This window comes from Trachypithecus francoisi, unplaced genomic scaffold, assembly GCF_009764315.1.
Source record: "Trachypithecus francoisi isolate TF-2019V2 unplaced genomic scaffold, Tfra_2.0 Lachesis_group19, whole genome shotgun sequence".
In the NCBI taxonomy this organism is placed as follows: Eukaryota; Metazoa; Chordata; class Mammalia; order Primates; family Cercopithecidae; genus Trachypithecus; species Trachypithecus francoisi.
Window position 1 is genome coordinate 46,504,925 of NW_022681464.1, and position 23,380 is coordinate 46,528,304.

The following is a 23,380-nucleotide window of genomic DNA, read 5'->3' on the forward strand; positions in this document are numbered from 1 at the left end:
AACCCTATCTCCACTAAAAATACAAAACATTAGCCGGGCGTGGTGGCAGGTGCCTGTAGTCCCAGCTACTTGGGAGGCTGAGGCAGGAGAATGGCATGAATCCGGGAGGCGGAGCTTGCGGTGAGCCAGGATCACGCCACTGCACTCCAGCCTGGGTGACAGAGCAAGACTCCGTCTCAAAAAAAAAAAATTTTTTTTAGGCCAGGCACCATGGCTCACGCCTGTAATCCCACACTTTGGGAGGCTGAGGCAGGTGGATTACCTGAGGTCAGGAGTTCAAGACCAGCCTGGCCAACGTGGTGAAACCCTGCCTCTACTAATAATACAAAAATTAGCTGGGTGTGGTGATGTGCGCCTGTGATTCCAGCTATTTGGAAGGCTGAGGCAAGAGAATCACTTGAACCCAGGAGGCGAGGTTTCAGTGAGCCAAGATTGCACCACTGCATTCCAGCCTGAGTGACGGAATGAAACTGTCTTAAAAAAAAAAAAAAAATGAAATGCTTCATGAATTTGAATGTCATCTTTGTGCAATGTCACACTAGTCTTCTCTGTATCATTCCAATTCTAATATACATGCTGCCAAAGCAAGTACGAAATATTATTTTTCAAAAGAATTAGAATCCAAGAGAATACATTAACTCGACTGCTCAAACACAGTGCAGCGTTTAGCAGGTCCCCAGACCGCCTTTATAAACTTCGACGCCCCCATTTGTAACCAAGACCACTCAGGCCGACTGACCTCAGAATATCATGGGTCAGGGTTACATTCCTCCACCCATCGATACTGGCCCCGGTGCCCACTCGCCAGATCCGGACGACCGTGGCTGCCCTTCCCAGAACCTGCAGAGAGTAAATTCTGACAACGCTTCGCTGAAGGTGCCAGAGAGCAGGAGACCTCACTCCCAGCCTAACGCAGAACTGATGCCTGCTCGCCTGGCTTGTTCCTTTCCCCAGCGAGGCAGTGGGGAGGAGCAAGCGTGTTTCTGTCCTTGAAGTCCACGTGGCAACACCCAGGACCCAGAGAGAGGTCAACACCGGGGCACCCCAGCCTTCCCAGCCTCCCCACGGCACCCTCCCGCTCTCCACTTCTTATCCCGGCCTCTGCCTCTCCCTGCACAGTTGGCACGTGGAGTGCCCACTTCTTTCTGGAGAAGCGCCATCCTTTATCCACCAAGAAGAACGTCACATAAAAACGCCAGGGTCTGATGTCACTCATTTTTCCAGATTTGGGGGTTTAGTTGAAAATGACACCACCCGTGGCCATTACCAGCCCAATTCAAGAGCCCGATCGGCCCCTCCGGGTCCCCTTCCCCAGGGACTTCTCAGCATTTGGAGAGGATGAGACCCTCCTGTCTTCTTCCTCAGTGCAGCTCAGAGAAGGGCGGGAGAGGAAGAGACACCCATCAGCCATCTCCCACGGTCCAGGTGTGTGTAAACACCAGCACTCAAACCTGGACAGTGAGCCTGGAATCCTCACTACACACGCATGAAGCAGAAGCAGGCGTTCTGAGAAACACGACTGTGATCAAAGGCATGGAAGAGACAGCAAGAGGAGGAGGAAAGCGGGCAGACAGGAGTGCATGGGTAATGTGGCTCACCCAGAGCACCAAGTCATGAATGCCATCACTGCCTTCGACTCAGGCGAGGAGCCCTGTCCTTGGCCTGCCCCCTCCCTACGGGGCCACTGGGATGTGCCCACAGCTCCTAGATGGCACCTCAGCCCCCAGACCTCAGGAGTCCCTGCCCAGACCTCCCCAAACCTACTCCTAGGGCCCCTTCCTCCTGCAGGGTGGCCTGGGATGGCTGTGAGTGGGTGAGGACTGAAGTGTCCATGGGCATGTACCAGGAGACACATCTCTGTGTGGGACAGAATTGGAGGTGGGGAGAAAGGCGGGTGTTGAAAGTGAGGACTGAGGGCTGAGACCAGCCACCCCACTTCCATGTTCTGATGCAAATCAACGAGGAGCCCAAGAATTCTACTGATTTCTTTCTCTTTTTTTATTTTCTCTCTCTTTTTTTTTTTTTTTATTGAGACAGGGTCGCACACTGTCATCCCGGCTCGAATGCAGTGGCATGATCACAGCTCACTGCAACCTCTGCCTCCCAGGTTCAAGCAATCAATCCCCCCACCTCAGACTCTGGAGCAAGCTGGGTACAGGCATGTACCACCATGCCTGGCTAATTTTTTAACTTTTTGTAGAGACAAGGGTCTCACTATATTGCCCAGGTTGGTCTCAAGGTCCTGGGCTCATGCAATCCTCCCATGTCAGCTTTGGGAAGTAATGGGATTACAGGGGGTGAACCACTGTGCCCGGCCTAGCCTGAGAATTCCAAACTGGAACCCGGCTTTCCAGATACCATGGTGTATTTTTTAAGGTAAGAGAAGAGAATGTATCCTCTATGACTCTTGCGGCTTGTGTGCATTTGGCCACACCGCGTCACAGACAGCCTCGCCCAGGGGAAGCAAGGGCAGGGGGACCAGAGCCTGGAGAGCCCCAGGCCAGGCGGACAGGTCAGGGCTTCACCTGCCGGCTCCCAGAAGGGGGTGGCCAACAGACTCCAGGGAAGTCAGGGCTGGGATTCAAAGAGAGGCCAAGGCTGCAGAGAGACCTGGAGCCATTTTAGAAAAGAAACGTGAATTCAGGCTTTGCACAGCAGAACTGTCCCCATGTCCTTCCTGGGGAGGCCTTGGTTCATTCTGCGGGGAATCCCTTGTGTCTTCCCTGTGATGGGAGGGAAGGGAGACACGCTTTGTAGGGGGAAGGTTTCCTCCCGGTCTCCTCAGTCCTCCAGCACCGCGTTGCTCCAGACAAAGCGCACTCCGCGGGTACCAATCCCTGTAGACAGCGCAGAGCGCAGAGCGAGCAGGAGCCCAGAAACCAGCAGGTTGGCTTGTCCCTTGTCAAATCCAAGTGACAACGGACTTCCTGAGGCCACGCTAACTAGACCTACTTTCTGGCTCGATCAGACCCCTGGAGTTAAATTCCAGCCCAAGGACTAGCACTGAAAGGGTGGTTATTTCAGCAAACGACCAAAGCTTCTAAAGTAGACTCTTTTAAACCACTTGATGACTGGATTTCTTGGAGAGAGAGACTAAAGCTGGAGGAAGGGTTATTCCAGGGATGCACAGGCCCTCCGCTCTCGGGCTCCCCACACTAGACTCCGGGCCGGCCAGATGGGTTAAGGTAGCACTCGTTGGAGTCAATAATTAAGCAATGGAAACAAACAGCCTAAATAAGGGTGTTGAGGACTCAGGAGAAGGTGGCTGGGTAATCTTAGGCTCAAAGTTTGAAACGGGAGCGCAGGAGCTGGGCTGTGGCCGCCTCCTCTGCTACCTGGGCGTGTAGCTGTGTAAAGAGGTGTGGGGACCCATAAGAAGGCCGAGGAGCAGCACCGGGGTGGAGAGAGCAGAGGGGAGGCGAGGACCCAAGGCTTAAAAAAAAATTCCTTAATTTGGAAACATTTGCAAAACTCCAAAAGAAAAACTTTTAAAGTTCTCCACTCCCTTCCAAACATGCAAACGTACACAAACAATTAGGATTTTCCCAAAGTCTTCATCTATCTAAAAAGAAAGTGCCAGTGCAAATTACAGAACATCGTCGCTTCCTCCTGTGCGGCGTTTCCAAGGGCCTGGGAGGGGACGCAGAGGCTAACCCGGAGGTCCCAGTCTGAAGCGTTCAAGGGAGGAAACCCCCGCAAAAGCCCTGATGCGCGCACACGGTGACCGCAGAGGCCGGAGCATCCCGCATTTTGGAGGCTGAAAGGCTCTCGGTGGTGCCCTACGGTAACCTTTTCCGTGAACAGAGGAGTCCGCTGAAGCGCCGAGCTAACTAAAAACAGCTAGAATTAAAATCCAAGTCACCTGGCCCGCATCAGAAGTCATTACTCTCCACCACACAAAACTGGCCAGGAAGACGGACTCGCGCGCCCTCCCAGGCCGAAGCGCATTTCTTCGCTAACGCGTGAGGGGCAGGCTGCGTAGACCCGGCGCAGAGGGTGTTCACTGTCGGATCCAGCCCTGTAGTCACTTGAGCTAAGCCCCGCTCCAAAGGGGTGACGGTCGTCGGAGCGCAAGGGCCCCTGTATCTCCGGAGACCGCAACAGCAGGACGGGGAGGCCCTAAGAACGTGCGCCCCGGGGCGCAGGGATCAGAGACCCCGACAAGCTCCACCGCCACCCCCAGGGCCGCCTCCCCGCTGCGCTGGCCTCGGCGCGGGCGGCTGCAGGGCTCCGGGCGCAGCGCTGGGACCCCGCGGACCACGTCGGCTCCGCCGCCCCGACGCCCCGGCCCCACTCGCGTCTCCCTCGAGCGCGGCACCGCGAAGGGCAGCAAAACGGTGGGGGGGGCGGGCGCCGCGCCCCTTCCCGTCTCCTCCCCGCCAGCCCCTGGCCCGTCCTTTTCCGCCCGCTTACCAGCAAGGGTCCCCGACTGGCGGCCCCGCGTCCTCCCTCGCCGGCTGCAGGCTGGGCCCGGCGTCGAGCGGGGACGGCGGGGCGGGGCCCACGGCCATTGGCGAGCGGCGGGCCGGGGGCGGGGGCGCGGAGAGGCGGCCCCGGGACGCTCGCAGCCGGCCGGCAGTTGCCGCCGTCGTCCGCAGAGCCAGTGCCCAGCGCAGAGCCGCGCGCGCCATGAGGGAGATCGTGCACATCCAGGCGGGCCAGTGCGGGAACCAGATCGGCACCAAGGTGGGCCTGGCGCTGCACGGGGCTTCCCCGGGGGGGCGGCTGGAGGGCCCCGGGTCTCCCGGCGCGACCCCCCACGGGCGCGCACCCGCTCTGCGCCCCTGGGTCCTCGGAGCCCGGTGCGCACCCGCGCGGGCCGCGGGGAGGGAGCGCCCAGGGCGTGGCCGGCCGGGGAACCTCCGCTTCTCGCTCCCCACCCCCACCCCGACTGGGAGCGGCTGCCGGCGGCTCAGGCGCGCCTGGAATCCGGCCGCCCGGGCGCCCGGGGTGGGCGCGGATGGCGGCGTCCGGGGCTCTGGGTTCTGAGCGTGTGTCCCCCTCGCCCGGCCCTGCCCCAGTTCTGGGAGGTGATCAGCGATGAGCACGGCATCGACCCGGCCGGGGGCTACGTGGGAGACTCGGCGCTGCAGCTGGAGAGAATCAATGTCTACTACAATGAGTCATCGTGTGAGTATCGCGGCCGCCGCGCCCTGCCCGGCCGGGACCCGCGTGGGCGCTCGGGCGCCGCCTCTGCGCGCGGCTCGTTTGCTTCGGGAAAAGTTCTCCCGGGATGTAGCTGGAGGCCCGGCCACTCCCTTAGCTCCTCCGGGGCGGGAAATCCGCCGTCCGTTTTTTCAAGCAGCTGGATTCGGCCTATCCCGAGGGCCGGAGCGCTGGTTCGCGCTGTGCAATCAGCGTAGCGGTTCCTGTCCGGCCTTCTCCGTCCAGCCGGGCGCGGTGGCTCGAGCCCCTGATCCCAGCGCTCTGGGAAGCCGAGACTGGAGGGTCATGTGGGCCCCGGAGTTCAGGACCAGCCTGGGCAGCCCAGGAGTCCACACCCCGGCCCCCTCCCGCCCCGATCTCCAACAATTTTGAAATTAGCCGGGCGTGGTGCCTCCCCCCCCCCCCCCCCACGGAGTACCAGTTAACCGGGGGCGTGAGCCGAGGAGGTCGAGGCTGCAGTGAGCTGGGATCGCGCCGCCGCACTCCAGCCTGGGTGACAGAGCGAGACCTGTTAGAGTAAATTAGAGCGTTTCTCAAGGATCCTTGGGAAAAACAAAGCTTTTTTTTTTTTTTTTTTTTAGCCTCAGTTTAAAATGTATCTCTTATTGGGGATTCTTGGCTAAAAATTTGAGAAACGCTCTCTTAAGTGACTTTTCGGGTCCCTTGCGGACCTCTAAAAAGACTTTAACCTCCCTGGAAGCTGAAACTGCAGGCAGTTCTGAGCAACTAGTGGAGTTTTATTAATTTATGCAGCAATGACTGGCCGGGAACATCAGGGCATGGAAGATGAAATTTCTAGAGGACACTGAGGACAGTTCCAGTATACACTACAATTCCTGTTAACCCCTCGCCCAGCTTGGGTACATGCATTTTCGATCTGGGGTGTGTGCACTGCAGGGCAGGAGTTGAAGAACAGGTCCTCTTTGGGATCATGTTAACCTTGTCCTCACTGGGAACGAGTTCTAGCCCAATTGGCATGAAAATTCCACACAAGAACACTCTGACTCAAAATGAGAGTGACTCTGGGGAAACAGCCAGTTGAGTGCTCCCAGTAACAAGGTGCTCAGACTGCACATGGGCACATGTATGTGTATGCATGGGGGAGGTGTCACGAAGCAGAGAATTTCATCCAAACCTGGCAATTTTCTGTAATACATAGTTTATTTCCATGGAGCTAAAGTCGTAAAACTTCCTAACAGGAAAGAGATGTCAGGGTGAGCTGGAAAATACAGTAGGCAGGAAGTCAGGGGACTTGATTTCTCATCCTGCCTCTTCCTGGAACCTCCTCTGCCAGGTCATGCCTGGGCTCGTTCCTCATTCCAGTGTTAAGGTTTTGGGATTTTTTTTCTTTTTTTTTTTTTTAAGAGACAGGGTCTCAGCTGGGCGTGGTGGCTCACGCCTGTAATCCCAGCAGTTTGGGAAGACGAGGCGGGCAGATCACAAGGTCAGGAGATCTAGACCATCCTGGCTAACATGGTGAAACCCCATCTCTACTAAAAATACAAACAATTAGCCAGGCGAGGTGGCGGGCGCCTGTAGTCCCAGCTACTCAGGAGGCTGAGGCAGGAGAATGGGAGGCAGAGCTTGCAATGAGCAGAGATCGGCCCACTGCACTCCAGCCTGGGCGACAGAGCGAGACTCCGTCTCAAAAAAAAAAAAAAAAAAAGACAGGGTCTTACTCTGTAGCCCCAGGCTAGGAGTACAGTGGCACAACTGGGTTTAGATGATCCTGCCACCTCAGCTTCCAGAGTAGATAGGACGAGAGGTGCACACCACCAACCACACTTAGCTGATTTTTCTGTTTTTTTGTTTTGTTTGTGTTTAGAAACAGGGTTTTGCTCTGTTGCCCAGGCAGGTCTTGAACTCCTGGGTTCAAGCGATCTGCCCACCTTGGCTTCCCAATGTGCTGAGATTACAGGGATGAGCCAGTGTGCCCAGCTGATTCTGTGATTCTAAGAAAGTTCCTGTACCGTCTCTGAAAAGACTCTGGTTGATCCATTCCAGGCAGCTAGAACTGGTGGGACTTGAAAGGGGGAAGTCAATTACTTCAGAAACCTGAAAGTAACTCTTGTGGGTGGTTCTTTCCTCCTCCAGCTCAGAAATATGTGCCCAGGGCCGCCCTGGTGGACTTAGAGCCAGGGACCATGGACAGCGTGCGTTCCGGGCCTTTCGGGCAGCTTTTCCGGCCTGACAACTTCATCTTTGGTAGGTTCCATCTTTCTCACTTTCTTCTTTTTTTTTAATCAAATTAGTTTATATGCCAGATTTAAAGCATCACGTGTCATAGAAAAAGTGTGAATGGAAATCAGTGGTTCCCAGCCCCACCCCTCCCATCCCTAGCTGGATTCATCACAAGGAAGTTTTTTTTTTTTAATCTTGACTATTTTGGTGGGAAGGAACCTCTATATCTCTAAATGAAATTCTTCTACTGGTAGTTCTTGATTAAAAAACAAAAACCAGGCCAGGCACAGTGGCTCATGCCTGTAATCCCACCACTTTGGGAGGCCGAGACAGGTGGATCACGAGGTCAGGAGATCAATACCATCCTGGCTGACACGGTGAAACCCCGTCTCTACTAAAAATACAAAATATTAGCCAGGCATAGTGGCACACGCCAGTCAGGAGGCTGAGGCAGGAGAATCGCTGGAACCCAGGAGGTAGAGGTTGCAGTGAGCCAAGATTGCACTACTGCACTCCAACCTGGGCGACAGAGTGAGACTTCGTCTGAAAAATAGCAAAAAACAAAAAAAAACAAAAACTAAGAAACAGTTTTAGACATTAGCTTATTTCTCCCCATCATTATAAAGTTATTTGCCATTTGTTTTTGGTTCCTATGTTGGTTTTATCAGAATTAGGTAAATCCTTTTTTTCTCACTTCTTCCACCTAAAAAATGATGGTAAACCTGTCTTTCTGCAGTCTTCTAAAGAAAATTATATAAAATTAAATGAAGTGGTACCATTAGTGTTATCAAGTAGAACCTACAGGATAGGTGGCAGATTTGGAAGTTTCCCACCTGACTATTTTAATGTTAGAGACCACGTATCTATTTACATTATTGCTTTAAAAAAAAAATGCCTCACTCAATCAAACATTTCCAATACCTGTGAAAGGCAGTGTCTTCCAAGAAAATGTGAAGAATTTCAAGACTGATTCTGGCTTAAAAGCACTATGGTGTAGGAATCAAATACATCATGAAAAATCTACATTCCAACCCCTTTCTCAAAAGGCACCAGGAAGAGATAGTTTAATTGAGGATAACAGACAATCTCCATTATCCAAACCATTCCAGAGAGAAAATGATGGAAAACTTCCCAACATTTCCTGTCAGGCTAGGTAGCTTCTACTAGAACATACAAGTAAAAGATGTATATCAAACTTACTGCAAAAATCCAAAATAAAATACTTAGAATATCCAATGCAATTGCATTTTTTTTTTTTTTTTGAGGCGGAGTCTTGCTCTGTCGCCGGGACTGGAGTGCAGTGGCCAGATCTCAGCTCACTGCAAGCTCCGCCTCCCGGGTTTACGCCATTCTCCTGCCTCAGCCTCCCGAGTAGCTGGGACTACAGGCGCCTGCCACCTCGCCCGGCTAGTTTTTGTATTTTTTTTTAGTAGAGACGGGGTTTCACCGTGTTAGCCAGGATGGTCTCGATCTCCTGACCTCGTGATCCGCCCGTCTTGGCCTCCCAAAGTGCTGGGATTACAGGCTTGAGCCACCGCGCCCGGCCTTTTTTTTTTTGAGACGGAGTCTCGCTCTGTCACCCAAACTGGAGTGCGGTGGCCGGATCTCAGCTCACTGCAAGCTCCGCCTTTTGGGTTTACGCCATTCTCCTGCATCAGCCTTGTGAGTAGCTGGGACTACAGGCGCCCGCCACCTTGCCCGGCTAGTTTTTTGTATTTTTTAGTAGAGACGGGGTTTCACCATGTTAGCCAGGATGGTCTCGATCTCCTGACCTTGTGATCCGCCCGTCTTGGCCTCCCAAAGTGCTGGGATTACAGGCTTGAGCCACCGTGCCCGGCCTGCATTTTTAAAAAAAATATTAGTAGCACATTGTGACCAATGTGCTCTTGGTCACAATAAGAGGCAGATAGTGTAATGGTTAGGAGTCTGGCTCTGCTGCCACACTCCCTGGGTTAAAATTTTGGCCCTTCCACTCACTATGTGGCCTTAGACTTATTTAACTTACTTGTGACTTAATTTCCTCACCATAAGTGGGACTGTCTACCTCTTAGTAAGATGTAAGGATTAAATAAACACTTAGAATGTCTACTACAAAATAAGTATTTGAGAAATACTAGCAACATCCCAGGAATGCAAGGATGGTTCAACATTAAGAAGTCTACTAATAGATTAAAGACAACATCTTAATAGATGCCCCAAAAAAGTGGGGTTTTCTTTGACTCCCAGCAGGAAACAATTTTTTAAAAGAGATTAAAGTTTTGGAGGCCAGGAGCAGTGGTTAATGCCTGTAATCCCAGCACTTTGGGAGGCCAAAGCGGGTGGATCACCTGAGGTCGGGAGTTCGAGACCAGCCTGACCAACATGGAGAAACCCCATCTCTACTAAAAATACAAAATTAGCCCGGTGTGGTGGTGCATGCCTGTAATCCCAGCTGCTCAGGAAGCTGAGGCAGGAGAATCACTTGAACCTTGGAGGCAGAGGTTGCGGTGAACCAAGATCATACCATTACACTCCAGCCTGGGCAACAAGAGTGAAACTCTGTCTCAAAAAAAAAAAAAAAAGATAAAGTTTTGGATGTGTTCCCGATTTGTAGAGGACAAAAAAACTTCTATGTAAGCTGGAAATAGAAAGAAACTTCCTTTATTTACAGACTATCTACCAGAAACCCATAGCAACATTATACTCCCTGGTGAAACATTAGAAGCATTCCCAGCAGAATTAGGTATAAGAAACAGATGTCCATTGTCTCTACAATTGTTCCACGTTCTGAAGGCTTTAGCCAGTGCACAAAAACCAGAGAAAGAAAATATGCAAATCATGTAAAGGAAAAGACAAAAGTGTTATTTATTGATGAAATGATTCTCTTGGAGTTTCTAGATACACGATCAGCTGAAAAATGACTAGCACTTACAAGACTTTAGTAAGGGAGCCAGACACAAGATAAAATATTCAGAAATTAATTGTTCTGCTATCAGGTTACCAATCTTTCTGATTTACCTGGAACTGGGAGGAGGTGTTCCCCAGGACACTAGACTTTGAGTGATAAAACTGTCAGGGTCCCAGCAAACTGGAACAGATGAATCACATTAAAAGCAATAATCACTGGTGAACACATCCTAGTCACAATTGTAATAAAACTATAAATACCTGGAGACAAAATTTACCAGTAACTAGAGGTGAGGGGCAATTAAAACAAAATCTTTTTCTCCCACCAGATTGGCCAGTATTTTAGAAGCTGCTAAGACCTAGTGTTGGTGAATGTGGGAAAATAACAGCTGTTCAGAGAACTACTTAGATTGAGCAAATCAGTAATTTCCATCCAAGGGTTCCAGTTCACGGAATCTGTTCTGCAGAAATGCTCACACATAGAGATCGCAGATTGGCCTCCAGAAGAGCTGAATCCATGTGCATGCCCACAGCGGGTGTCTGAGAGCTCCTCTTGCCCAGTGTCATCCTTGTCAGTTTGGAGGGACTGCTCTCTTGAGTACTGTAGCAAAGACCTGACTTGGGTAACATTAATATTCTGTATTGTGAGGAAGGAAAAAGCACGACCCTACTTTATACAGATCAGCACTGAGTAACTCACTCACTAAGTAGGTACAGACTCAGCAGCCACAGCTTCTTTCTGGACTACATTCCCAAGTCACAGAGTTAACGTGGCCAGGAAGAAAGCACTGCACCGAGAGAGGGAAACTGAGCAGCTGACCCTAGCTCTGTGCCCGTTGGCGGCATCAGTTCCCTTCTCTGGGTGTCTTCACTTTACTGTCTGAAAGGAAGGACCCCCAGGCATCTTGGGGTCACAGACCCTTGTAAGAATCTGCAAGAAGAAATGGCCCTGTCTCCCCACCTCCTTGTAGAATTCCGCCCAGTCTTGTGAGGTTCAGTGGATTTTTGGTGAGAATCTGAGCAGACAGCTAAGATTTCTTGAGTCTGAATTACAGCTGGCTGAGTCTACCGTAGTCTCAGTAAGCTTTACGAGACACAATTCATGTATTTCCACCTAATACACCTTTTAGAAATCACACTTCTTCTTTGATAGGCAGTGTGTGCACGTGGTGCGCAGCTGGAAAGGCCGTGCAGTGAAAGCCCGCCTCCCCCGCGGCCTGCCTCCCCCGCTGCCTGCCTCCCCCGCGGGAGTCCTTCCTGAGACAGGGAAACAGTTACAAGCACATCTGTGAATTTTTATAGATAAAGAAGATCTTAAAGTTTTAGTTATGTCAAGTATATACCTTCTTCAAAGAAAGATATGAAACAACAGTAAAAGACAGGCATAAATGTAGCAGTTTACAACACAGAGTCAACTGTGAGCTCAGCTGTGGCTGAGAATTAATTTTAGCTCTGGGTTTCTGGCAACTAAATCCAAAAAAGGAAGCACAGCAGGTGACACAGCTGACATTGTCTCATAAAGGGGAATATATTTAAAAGGGAGATCTCCCCACCATCCTGAGTGATTTGTGTTTATTTTTAATTTTTACTTTGCTTTGCTTTCTAAACTTTGCTTTTTTTCAGCAAAAACTAATATAACCACAGTCTTAAAAAGTTTAAAACTAGAGTTAAAAAAAATTCTGTATGCCCATCATCTTAGTTTAATCATTGTCAGCACTGAGGTATATTTTTCATCTTTGTTTCTTTCTTTTTGCTGATTTTCATTAGTTGTAATCACGGTATCATTTATATCTTTTTCCATTGGACATTATATTATAAACCATATTTAGTTTCTAAAATCCATAATTTTTAATAGCTCTATAATGTGTAATTAATTCTTTATGCAACTATATAATGGCCTATAATCAGGAAGCTGTTTCTTTCCAACTTTTTGTTCTTAAAATGAACATCTTGATTCGCTTAAATTTGTCTGTTTCTGACTTTGATTTCAGAATAGATTCTCAAAAAGCAAAATTACTGGGTCAAAGAGTGAAGAGATTTAAGCCCTTTTTACACACTTCCAATTGGATTAATGCCACCAGCAGTGTCTGAGAGCATGGTTTTTGCTGCACTTTTGCCTGAAATTAAACTTTTCAAAGAAACGTAGCAACTGAATGCTTCTTTTATGAGAGACTCAGAGCCTTACGAACTACTTTATAGGAAATGTAAGAACAGCTCTGAATTTGGCCCTTCTATTCTATGCTGACATAAATTGTCAGTGTAAAACAGAGAAACCTGCACACTATCACGCCAGGACTCACACACACAGGAGCCGGAAGACAGGATATTAAAATGCAACTCAGCGCACAATGGACTGTTCCCCAGGGGAAGGATGGTTAGCTGAAACTCATGCCACACCCATTGCTGCTTTTTGAGATAAAATAGGAAAAAAGTTTCCAATTCTACATAGTTTAGTATGTTCACACTCAGACTTGTTACACAGGGCTTCATGTACCAGTGGCTGGTTTTATTTCTTAAATGGGTAGTAGGTGTGCAGAGATTCACGGTATTATTTTTCGTATGCTTTTGCATGCCTTAACTCTGTCAAAAGAAAGATGTCAGTTGTCTAAAAGGTGTGGTCACGGAAAAGGCAGCTTTCATGGAGAAGGTTTTTAGCAGGTCATGGCTGTCTGGCTCCGGCCCAGTCTGCCCCTGGCCTGGCAGCAACTTAGGGACCCAACCCAGTCTGGATCGGTGCCCCAGGAGGCCTCACCCACCAGCTGTCAGCGCAGTGCAGCCTGGACCTGGCCAGGCCTCAAGAGAGTCAAAGCCATCAACTGATCTTTATGAAATGAGTGCATCACAAACTATCGAGGTGGTGAGAGGCTAGTTTCTCATAGCTGCCACGTTAGCAGTTGTGACGTTTTCTCTGGTTTATTTGAATTGAACATTGGGAGACCGTAAGGTCTTTCTAGCTGGTGACAAATGGGATCGCGAAGATTAAGACAAATTAAGACAGACCTACGGTGCCCGTTTAGTTGTCTAACTGCCCCTGTAAGCCCTTCAAAAACATTAGAAATGACCTTTGGCTCATAAGAGCTTCCCCGAAATTGCTTCTTGCATCTTTGCTTCGTCTGACATGCAACCCTATTTTTGACTGAGACTGTTTTAAGTTTTCAACAGGTTGTACTGACATGATACGTCTTTAATAGGAATTTTAGCAAGTTGACACCATTTTAAGAATTGTGACTTGTTTAAATGAATATGCTTATTTGTTAAAATAACATATTATGGAGAATTGAGAACTGTCCAGAATGTATAAACATTCTATATTGTTTAGCTAAATAGTTTTTAAGTCGTTCTCCAGTAAAAGAGGCAGAATTGTCTGTGAACTGGAGATGATCTATCCTCACTGGCTTTATACCATATTGTTTCAGTTAGAGTTGGTAAATTACAATAAACCAGTGTCATTCCATTTCCAAATAGAGTTTGAAATTATTAAGGAACACTCACTCACAGTAGTAGTGTACACTTTTAAGAGTGAAAGTTACTTGTAATCCAGCACTTTGGGAGGTGCAGATGGGCAGATCACCTGAGGGCAATAGTCCGAGACCAGCCTGGCCAACATGGTGAAACCTTGTCTCTACTGAAAATACACAAATTAGCCAGGTGTAGTAGCAGGCGCCTGTAATCCCAGCTACTCGGGAGACTGAGGCAGGAGAATCACTGGAACCTGAGAGGCGGAGGTTGCAGTGAGTCGAGATGAAGCCACTGCACTGCCCCTTGGGTGATGCAGCGAGACCCTGTCAAAAAAAAAAAAAGAAAGAAAAAACTTACCGGTTGGGCAGTGGCTTATGCCTATAATCCCAACACTTTGGGAGGCTGAGGCAAATAGATCACTTGAGCCCAGGAGTTGAAGGTCAGCCTGGGCAACATAGTGAGATCCTCTCTGTACAAATTTGTTTTTAATTAGCTAGGCATGGTGGTGTGCACCTGGGGTCCCAGCTCTTCAGGAGGCTGAGGTGGTAGGATCACTTGAGTTAGGGAGGCTGAGGCTGCAGTGAGCAGTGTTCGTGCCACTGCACTCCAGCCTGGGTGACAGAGCAAGACCCTGTCTCAAAAAAAAAGAAAGAAAAACTTGTCTGTAATGAATTGCTGGTTGCATAGTAGTCATGCCTATTTAATTGTTGGAAAGTTTTATGGGAAAAGAATGAAGCACCAGAAAGGTAAACATTCTTCCAGCCTCTTTCTATATTTCTTTTTCTTCCAGATTCAGGGCTAGAAGAGGGGGCAGGAGTGCACAGACCCTTGACACTTATTACTCCATCACCCAGTGTGAGCTCGAAACCAGAGGGGGGACTCAAAAAACCCTGAGTACCTATTGCAGCCCCACTGCCAAAGCTTAGCGTTGGCAGCCTCCTGCTGACTGTCTGAAGTCACTGACTGACATCACACCGTATCAGTACAGAAGATGTTCAGTTCACAACTCCCAAATATTTAACTGGAACATCTGTTGCTAGGAGACAGTGGCAAAATATTTTTCAGAAGTCACCAGCTTCCTACTTTCATCAAGAGCACAGAAAATTTCATGGCTGATCATGCTATAAGTATTGAGGAAGCTGGGTAAATGGTGTGAGCTGCAGAGGGAGTCGAGTTCAGCGTCTCCGTCCACTTACCGCTAGCTCGAGGTCTGATTGATTGGGGTTCTGTGTTTGCCAAAAGCCACCTACTATTTTCAGTTGTTGGTTTCTGCTGTTTTAATGAAATAGGCCCTAGACTACTTTGACAGCTGCCCTGGGTCTTTCCTTTGTAAAATGGGACAGTTCTGGCACAGAGTGGACCAGCCCCGAGCTTGTTCCTCCCAATGCCTATGTTGTCGTCTTGCCAGGTGCTGCCTGCGAGGTTGGGTGGGGAAAGGGTGGAGAGAAGTTGGTGGGGGCTTAGGAAGGACAGTGACTGTTTTCTTGTCTACTAAGAGAAGGCAGTCAGCCAGGTTTCACTGTGCAACACAGCTGGGCAGGAAGAAAGAGAATCCCTTGTTTGTAAGAGAACAGTCACATTCTAGATGCTGTCTACGGCTTGTGAAAAACACAAGGAAACGGCCACCTGAGAGTACTAAAATGGCCAGGCCCACGGGGTGTGCGGCGAGCACACAGCAGGCGTCTGCCCGGCCCGGCTCCTCTGCAGAGCCACAGGGTCCTGCCGTGCCAATGGCACTGGGCTTTGGACTACCAAATGGGGCAAAGGCAATAGGAGAGAGAGGCTGAGCTGACTTCTCAGTGGGACTGAGACGGAGATCTAAGGAGGCTGACGCTGCAGACAAGTGCAAGGGCCCACTGTGGTCAGTTTCGGCTGGCCAGTTCTGCTCTCTGGAAACTTCAGTGTTTAATATTTAAATGTGTGGTTTTGTTTGTTTGAGATGGGGTCTGGCCCTGTCACCCAGGCTGGAGTGCAGTGGTGTGATCATAGCTCAGTGTAGCCTCAAACTCCTGGGCTCAAGCAATCCTCCCACTTCACCTTCCTGGGCTAGGATTATCATAGCTGGCCTTAAAAAGAAAAAAAGGTGGCCAGGCGCGGTGGCTCAAGCCTGTAATCCCAGCACTTTGGGAGGCCGAGACGGGCGGATCACGAGGTCAGGAGATCGAGACCATCCTGGCTAACATGGTGAAACCCCGTCTCTACTAAAAATACAAAAAACTAGCCCGGCGAGGTGGCGGGCGCCTGTAGTCCCAGCTACTCGGGAGGCTGAGGCAGGAGAATGGCGTGAACCCGGGAGGCGGAGCTTGCAGTGAGCAGAGATTGCGCCACTGCACTCCAGTCTGGGTGACAGAGCGAGACTCCGCCTCAAAAAAAAAAAAAAAAAAGGTTTAATGTTTCCATGTCAAAGTTAAAACAAACTGCTTGTATGTGTTTTTTTCAAACAGTACACATAGATTGTGTATACAGTGCAGAAAGGGAACGCTCTAATCCCTTCTACTAGTGGCCCTGAGGTTTTATTCCCTAGTGGGATAACTGAGTGTGTAGACAGTTGGGCTGTGTCCCGTTGGCATTTTTCCTTTTTTTGAGACAGAGTTTCGCTCTTGTTACCCAGGCTGGAGTGCAATGGCACCATCTCAGCTCACTGCAACCTCTGCCTCCTGGGTTCAAGTGATTCTCCTGCCTCAGCCTCCGGAGTAGCTGGGATTACAGGCACCTGCCACCACGCCCAGCTAATTTTTTGTATTTTTAGTAGAGATAGGGTTTCCTCATGTTGGCCAGGCTGGTCTCCAACTCCTGACCTCAGGTGATCCACCTGTCTCCCAAAAGTGCTGGGATTAAGGCGTGGGCCACCGCACCCAGCCCTGCTGACTTTTTTCTGTGTCCACGTGCACTTGGGCGAGCACACACAAAGCTGATTTTGTTTGGGGAAAATGGGATACTGCTACATGCACCATTTTGCAGCCTTTTGAAAAGTTCACTAATGTATCTCAGACATCCTCCATGACAGTCACAGGGCCTACTATTGTGTGTGTGTCATCATTTAGTAATTTCCCACTTCCTGATGACATTTTAAAATTTTTCATTAAAGAGCTGGGCTCAGGGGTTCACACCTGCAATCCCAGCACTTTGGGAGACCAAGACAGGATGATCACTTGAGTTTAAAAGTTTAAGACCAACATGGGCAACATAGGGAGACCCTCTCTACAAATTTTTGTTGTTGTTAGGCAGAGTCTCGCTCTCTCACCCAGGCTGGAGTGCAGTGGCGCAATCTCAGTTCACTGCAAGCTCTGCCTCCCGGGTTCACGCCATTCTCCTGCCTCAGCCTCCCGAGCAGCTGGGACTACAGGCGCCCGCCGCCACGCCCGGCTAATTTTTTTTGTATTTTTAGTAGAGACGGGGTTTCACCGTGTTAGCCAGGATGGTCTCAATCTCCTGACCTTGTGATCCGCCCGCCTTGGACTCCCAAAGTGCTGGGATTACAAGCGTGAGCCACCGCGCCCAGCCAAAAAAAATGTTTAATTGTCCCAGCTACTCAGGAGGCTGAGGCAGGAGGATCCCTTGAGCCCAGGAGGTGGAGGCCGCAGTAGCTGTGATTGCACCACTGCACTCCAGCCTGGGTAACAGTGGAATACCCCATTTCTAAAATAATAATAATAATAAATTCCTTTATACTTTAATCTTCACTTGATTATCATAAAATACATGTTTTAGTTAAAATATCACAAGCAATATATAAAGCTAGAACTGAACTCCCTTAGGACCCCATCCTTCAAAGACAACTGCTTTCTTAATTGCATTGTACATGTTTTAATAAAGTAATTTTTTTTTTTTCCACTTTGCTAGCTAGCTAGGTAAAACATTTCCATGGCATAGGACTTAAAAGGAACAAAAGGGCATACAGTGAAAAGTTGATCTCCTTCCTACCCCAAACTACTGTTAAGATTCTTGAATGTCCTTTCAGATACGTTCAGGCAGACACCTATATTCACATACATACAGTGGAGCCAACTGTATACACTGTTCAGTACCTTAGTGTCCCTCCCTGGCTCCCCAGCAACATTTTGAAAATCTTTCCGGCCGGGCGCGGTGGCTCAAGCCTGTAATCCCAGCACTTTGGGAGGCCGAGACGGGCGGATCACAAGGTCAGGAGATCGAGACCATCCTGGCGAACACAGTGAAACCCCGTCTCTACTAAAAATACAAAAAACTAGCCGGGCGAGGTGGCGGGCGCCTGTGGTCCCAGCTACTTGGGAGGCTGAGGCAGGAGAATGGCGGGAACCCGGGGGGCGGAGCTTGCAGTGAGCTGAGATCTGGCCACTGCACTCCAGCCTGGGCGACAGAGTAAGACTCCGCCTCCAAAAAAAAAAAAAAAAGAAAATCTTTCCATTTCACAACTGTGGCTGCCTCATTCTTGTTGATGGCTGACAGTAGCCTCTGCAGAGATACTGCCATGGATTTAACCAGTCTTCAGTTAATGTTTAGGTTGTTCCCCTTTTTATTATTATAAACTGTTCCTCAGTAAACATTTGTATAGATGTCATGTTGCACATGTATGGGTCTATCTAGAAAAATTTACAGAAGTGTAATTGCTGTGTCTAGGGGGATAATTTTGATAGCTGTTCCAGAGGCCACTGCCCTTGCTATCTCCAGCAGCTGCTGTGGGAAGTGGCCTTCCCCAAACCCTCACCAGTGCAACTCAGGTGTTTTGATCTCTCTCAGTTTCATAGCAGAAAAATAGAATCTCCTTGTTTTAATTTGCCTTTCCCTTAGGAGAAGGGTTTAGCATTATTTCCAGCACCTAAGCTATTGGAATTTCCTTTCCTGTGAGCTGCATGTTTAGAGCCTTTGCCTGTTTTCCTAATGGCTGTTGTTTTTCTTACTGATTTGTAGGACTTCTTTAGATATTTAAGGAGGGTATCCTTTGTATGTGATAGGAGTTACTAACAGTCCAGTACATTGTAACATTAAGTTCAATACACTGAATGAAGAATCACGGAATTTTTCTCGCACTGAACACCTACAGTGCTTAGCACTGATAAAACGCTTCGTTCTCCCTCCGAGAGTAGGACCACTGTGTAAGGCTGCACTTGCTATGCACTGCAGAACCCAGGGGTGCCATCGGTAGACCTCACTGTGAGCAGGCCGGTGTCCCCAGTTGCATGGGAGCCCCTTGTCCACTAATTAAAGAGCGACAAGTGGAAGGCAGTTTGCTTACCCGATGTAGCACCTGCAGCTCTCAGAGGCAGCCTTGGTGGTTTCACTGCTTCATAGCTCAGTGCCCCCAGGGTGTGCGCAGCATCAGGGATGGACCTGCCCACGAGAGAGCAGAGAAGCTGGTCTTTGGGCAGTGGTTGCGAATTGTTGCCACCAGCCGTGTGTAGACAAGGGTCACGTTGGAGTAAGTGGGGAGAGGTCTGTATAATGCGATGCAGGTTTTTATGACTTGAGTTAGTTAAATCTGCAGCCCAAAATTTCATGAAAATAAATATTTAAAGCATTTTATTAAAAATTAAATTGACAAAGTCATATTAGAAATTAGTATTTCAATTTTCCCAACTCTAAGTATACTGAAGTAAATTGCCTTAAAGTGAAAGAGTGAGAGTGTATTTAGTAAGTCTTGGTTAAGCCTTTTTGGTTTACATTCAGAAACAAGAAAAGATGTAAAATGGCATGACCTGCAAGTCAGGTTGTTTCCAATTCTGCTTTCTTCAAAACTGAGTTGTTGGCCAGGCGCAGTGGCTCACGCCTGTAATCCCAGCACTTTGGGAGGCCGAGGTGGGTGGATCACTTGAGGTCAAGGGTTCGAGACCAGCCTGGCCAACGTGGTGAAACCCTCTCTCTACTAAAAAATACAAAAATTAGCCAGGTGTGGTGCCAGCACCTGTAAGCCTAGCTTCTTGGGAGGCTGAAGCAGGAGAATTGCTTGAATCTGGAAGGCGGAGGTTGCAGTGAGACAATACTGTACCACTGCACTTTAGCCTGGGTGACAGAGTGAGACTCCATCTCAAAATAAACAAATCAATAAACAAACAAAATTTAGTTATTACGTGACAGATGATTGAAAATACTTTTTTTTTGAGACAGGGTCTTGCTCTGTCACCCAGGCTGGAGTGCTGCAGCACAGTCTTGGCTCACTACAACCTCCATCTTCTGTGCTTAAGTGATTCCTCACACCTCAGCCTCCCGAGTAGCTGGGACTACAGGCATGCACCACCAAACTCAGCTAATTTTTGTATTTTTAGTAGAGACAGGGTTTTGCCATGTTGCCCAGGCTTGAAAATACTTTTTGATAATAGCTCACTATTTGAATTTTGGGATGTAACTCTGAAGACAAAAAACTGAATGACATTGTAGAACATAATTCATTCCCATTTACATGTATCTGGACAAGATTTCTCAGATATGTAAAAATTAAGAGGAATAGAGTTGATCCCAAGCCTTGGCCCATTCTGGCAGTATTTAATATTCACCCTTGGATAAATGAACTAATAGGAAAAAAAAAAAAAAAATATATATATATATATATATATGTATGTAGATAACATTATTTAACACTTTGTAATCACAGGAAATTAAAAAGAATCAGCTTCAACTGATTGGAATCATTTCTGATTTTTAAATATAGTCTATCGATATATTTAACAGAATAAGTGTTTTTTCAAGTGATATTATTTCCAGAAAATAAAATTATATGCAACTATTTGATTTATGAAAAATAATAATGTTAACTTTAAAATGAATGAGAAGTATCTAGTTTTTTCAGATGTTCATTAACCAAGTGTAGTGGCATGTGCCTGTAGTCCCTGCTACTCAAGAGGCTGAAGTGGGAGAATCACTTAAGCCCAGAAGTTCAAGGCTGCAGTCAGCTAGGGTGGTGCCAGTGTTCGCCACCCTGGGTGACAGCGCGAGACCTTGTCTCTAAATAAATAAATACAAATGTTGACAGCAGTGTATGAAAGTCATTGCATTATGTGAAACTTGTAGTGCCAGAAAAGCAAAAGCAAAAATTAGTTCCTCCCACTCCTCTTTAAGCACATCTGTTCATATGGACATACAAACCTGTGTAATTTTTACAGCTGGGAAAAAATGCTTCCGCTAGTGAAATACTCCATTTTAAAATGAGATAAAATGAAAAATAGGATTTTAAATTTAAGAGCCAATCTTTTAGATTCAAATATTTTTTAGGTAAAGGTATACATAAGCCTGTCTGGCAAAAATGCACCATTATGCAGAAAACAGACTAACTAGGTCTCTTTCTTGTTACTTGAACTCTGCATAAAATACAGATGTCTTTCAGGCATATTAAGCTCCTTTTCTCAACTGGCCTGGAAGGAATTTGAGGGCAGGAATTACTTCCTGTGCTTAGTATTTAATTATAGGGGCAGAATAAATAATTGAGTCTGCAAACATTTTGCAACAGTAATTCTGGTTGATTAATGAGGGAGGGGCTCCATTAACATGAAAAAGTGTCAGTTTTGAAAATAAAATACTTGATACATAGTACAACATTCAGAAAGCCCAAAGGAGAGAACTTTATTTTGTTGTTTTTTTGAGATGGAGTCCCACTCTTGACACCCAGGCTGGAGTGCAGCGGCACCATTTCAGCTCACTGGAACCTCCACCTCCCAGGTCCCAGGTCCAAGCAATTCTCCGGCCTCAGCCTCCCAAGTAGTAGCTGGGACTACAGGCTCCCCACCACCACGCCTGGCTAGTTTTTGTATTTTCAGTAGAGATGGGATTTCCCCATGTTGCCCGGGCTGGTCTCTAAGTCCTGACTTCAAGTGATCCACCCGCCTCGGCCTCCCAAAGTGCTGGGATTCCGGGCGTGAGCCACGGCGCCCGGCAGGTAACTTATTTGTTTAATGTATAGCTTTTGTTCCCTTTGAATTCTACCATGTGCATGAAGTAACCTATTTAACATGCAACGACCAGTCCAAATGTATATACATCCTTACAAGTGACCGGTAGCTACTCTGACTGGCCCAGACACGTAGCAGTGCACCTGCTCAGCCGGCTCCTTGGTGGGCGCGTTTCCCCGGCCCCTGCCTGTGGCTAACAGCGCACCGCGGCATCACCTCCCGCCCTCCTTGTCGGTGCCCAAGCACGGGGACGGCGCCGTCCTTCCCTGTTTAAACGGCACGGGACTCTCTCTGTTGCAGGCCAGACGGGCGCAGGGAACAACTGGGCCAAGGGGCACTACACGGAGGGCGCGGAGCTGGTGGACGCGGTGCTGGACGTGGTGCGCAAGGAGTGCGAGCACTGCGACTGCCTGCAGGGCTTCCAGCTCACGCACTCGCTGGGCGGCGGCACGGGCTCGGGCATGGGCACGCTGCTCATCAGCAAGATCCGCGAGGAGTTCCCGGACCGCATCATGAACACCTTCAGCGTCATGCCCTCGCCCAAGGTGTCGGACACGGTGGTGGAGCCCTACAACGCCACGCTGTCGGTGCACCAGCTGGTGGAGAACACGGACGAGACCTACTGCATCGACAACGAGGCGCTCTACGACATCTGCTTCCGCACCCTGAAGCTGAGCACGCCCACCTACGGCGACCTCAACCACCTGGTGTCGGCCACCATGAGCGGGGTCACCACGTCGCTGCGCTTCCCGGGCCAGCTCAACGCCGACCTGCGCAAGCTGGCGGTGAACATGGTGCCCTTCCCGCGCCTGCACTTCTTCATGCCCGGCTTCGCGCCGCTCACCAGCCGCGGCAGCCAGCAGTACCGCGCGCTCACGGTGCCCGAGCTCACCCAGCAGATGTTCGACGCCAGGAACATGATGGCCGCCTGCGACCCGCGCCACGGCCGCTACCTGACCGTGGCCACCGTGTTCCGCGGGCCCATGTCCATGAAGGAGGTGGACGAGCAGATGCTGGCCATCCAGAGCAAGAACAGCAGCTACTTCGTGGAGTGGATCCCCAACAACGTGAAGGTGGCCGTGTGCGACATCCCGCCCCGCGGCCTGAAGATGGCCGCGACCTTCATCGGCAACAGCACGGCCATCCAGGAGCTGTTCAAGCGCATCTCCGAGCAGTTCTCGGCCATGTTCCGGCGCAAGGCCTTCCTGCACTGGTTCACGGGCGAGGGCATGGACGAGATGGAGTTCACCGAGGCCGAGAGCAACATGAACGACCTGGTGTCCGAGTACCAGCAGTACCAGGACGCCACGGCCAATGACGGCGAGGAAGCCTTTGAGGACGAAGAGGAGGAGATAGACGGATAGCCGGCACGGAGCAGCCGCCCCAGCTCAGATCCTACCACACGCAAGTTCCTGCTTGAACCCTGGTGCCTCCTGCCCCGTGGCCCTGAATGGGGCACTGGTCCGTTGTGTAGGTGTCGGCCCCTCACAGATGCAGCCAAGTCGTGTCACTAGTCATCTGGAACAAAGACAATACTTGAAAACAGCAGAGAGTTACTTGCGGGTTCTACCCAGTCAGAAGATCACACCATGGAGACTTTCTACTGGAGGACTTGAAAGAGAACTGAGGGGGCCACGAAATAAACTTCACCTTCCATTAAGTGTTCAAGCATGTCTGAGAATTAGCAGGGGAGGAGTTAGAAACAGCCCTTGTCATCCTTTGTGATGAAGCCTGAAGTTGTGCCGTGTTGCCTTATATGAATATGCAGTATGGGACTTTGAAATAATTGATTCATAATAAATTACTAAACGTGTGTCTTCACCTCTCTA

At 49.2% G+C, this 23,380-nt stretch overlaps 1 protein-coding gene and 1 non-coding gene across 2 annotated transcripts; one reads left to right on the forward strand and one right to left on the reverse strand.

Moving 5' to 3' along the window:
* Positions 1-486: 486 nt before the first annotated feature.
* Positions 487-588, reverse strand: LOC117064329. The gene has a single exon (XR_004429390.1). It is a non-coding gene; the product is annotated as a U6 spliceosomal RNA (small nuclear RNA).
* Positions 589-4,403: 3,815 nt separating this feature from the next.
* On the forward strand, positions 4,404-23,380 carry TUBB6 (tubulin beta 6 class V). Its single transcript, XM_033178390.1, has 4 exons — positions 4,404-4,686; positions 5,022-5,130; positions 7,261-7,371; positions 21,852-23,380. The coding sequence occupies exons 1-4, from the start codon at positions 4,630-4,632 to the stop codon at positions 22,913-22,915; spliced, it is 1,341 nt and encodes a 446-aa protein (XP_033034281.1). The 5' UTR covers positions 4,404-4,629; the 3' UTR covers positions 22,916-23,380.

Coding starts and splice junctions, on each gene's coding strand:
- TUBB6 (XM_033178390.1), top strand. CDS start 4,630: ATGAGGGAGATCGTGCACATCCAGGCGGGCCAGTGCGGGAACCAGATC. Junction 4,687..5,021: donor GGAACCAGATCGGCACCAAG/GTGGGCCTGGCG, acceptor GCCCTGCCCCAG/TTCTGGGAGGTGATCAGCGA. Junction 7,372..21,851: donor GCCTGACAACTTCATCTTTG/GTAGGTTCCATC, acceptor TCTCTGTTGCAG/GCCAGACGGGCGCAGGGAAC.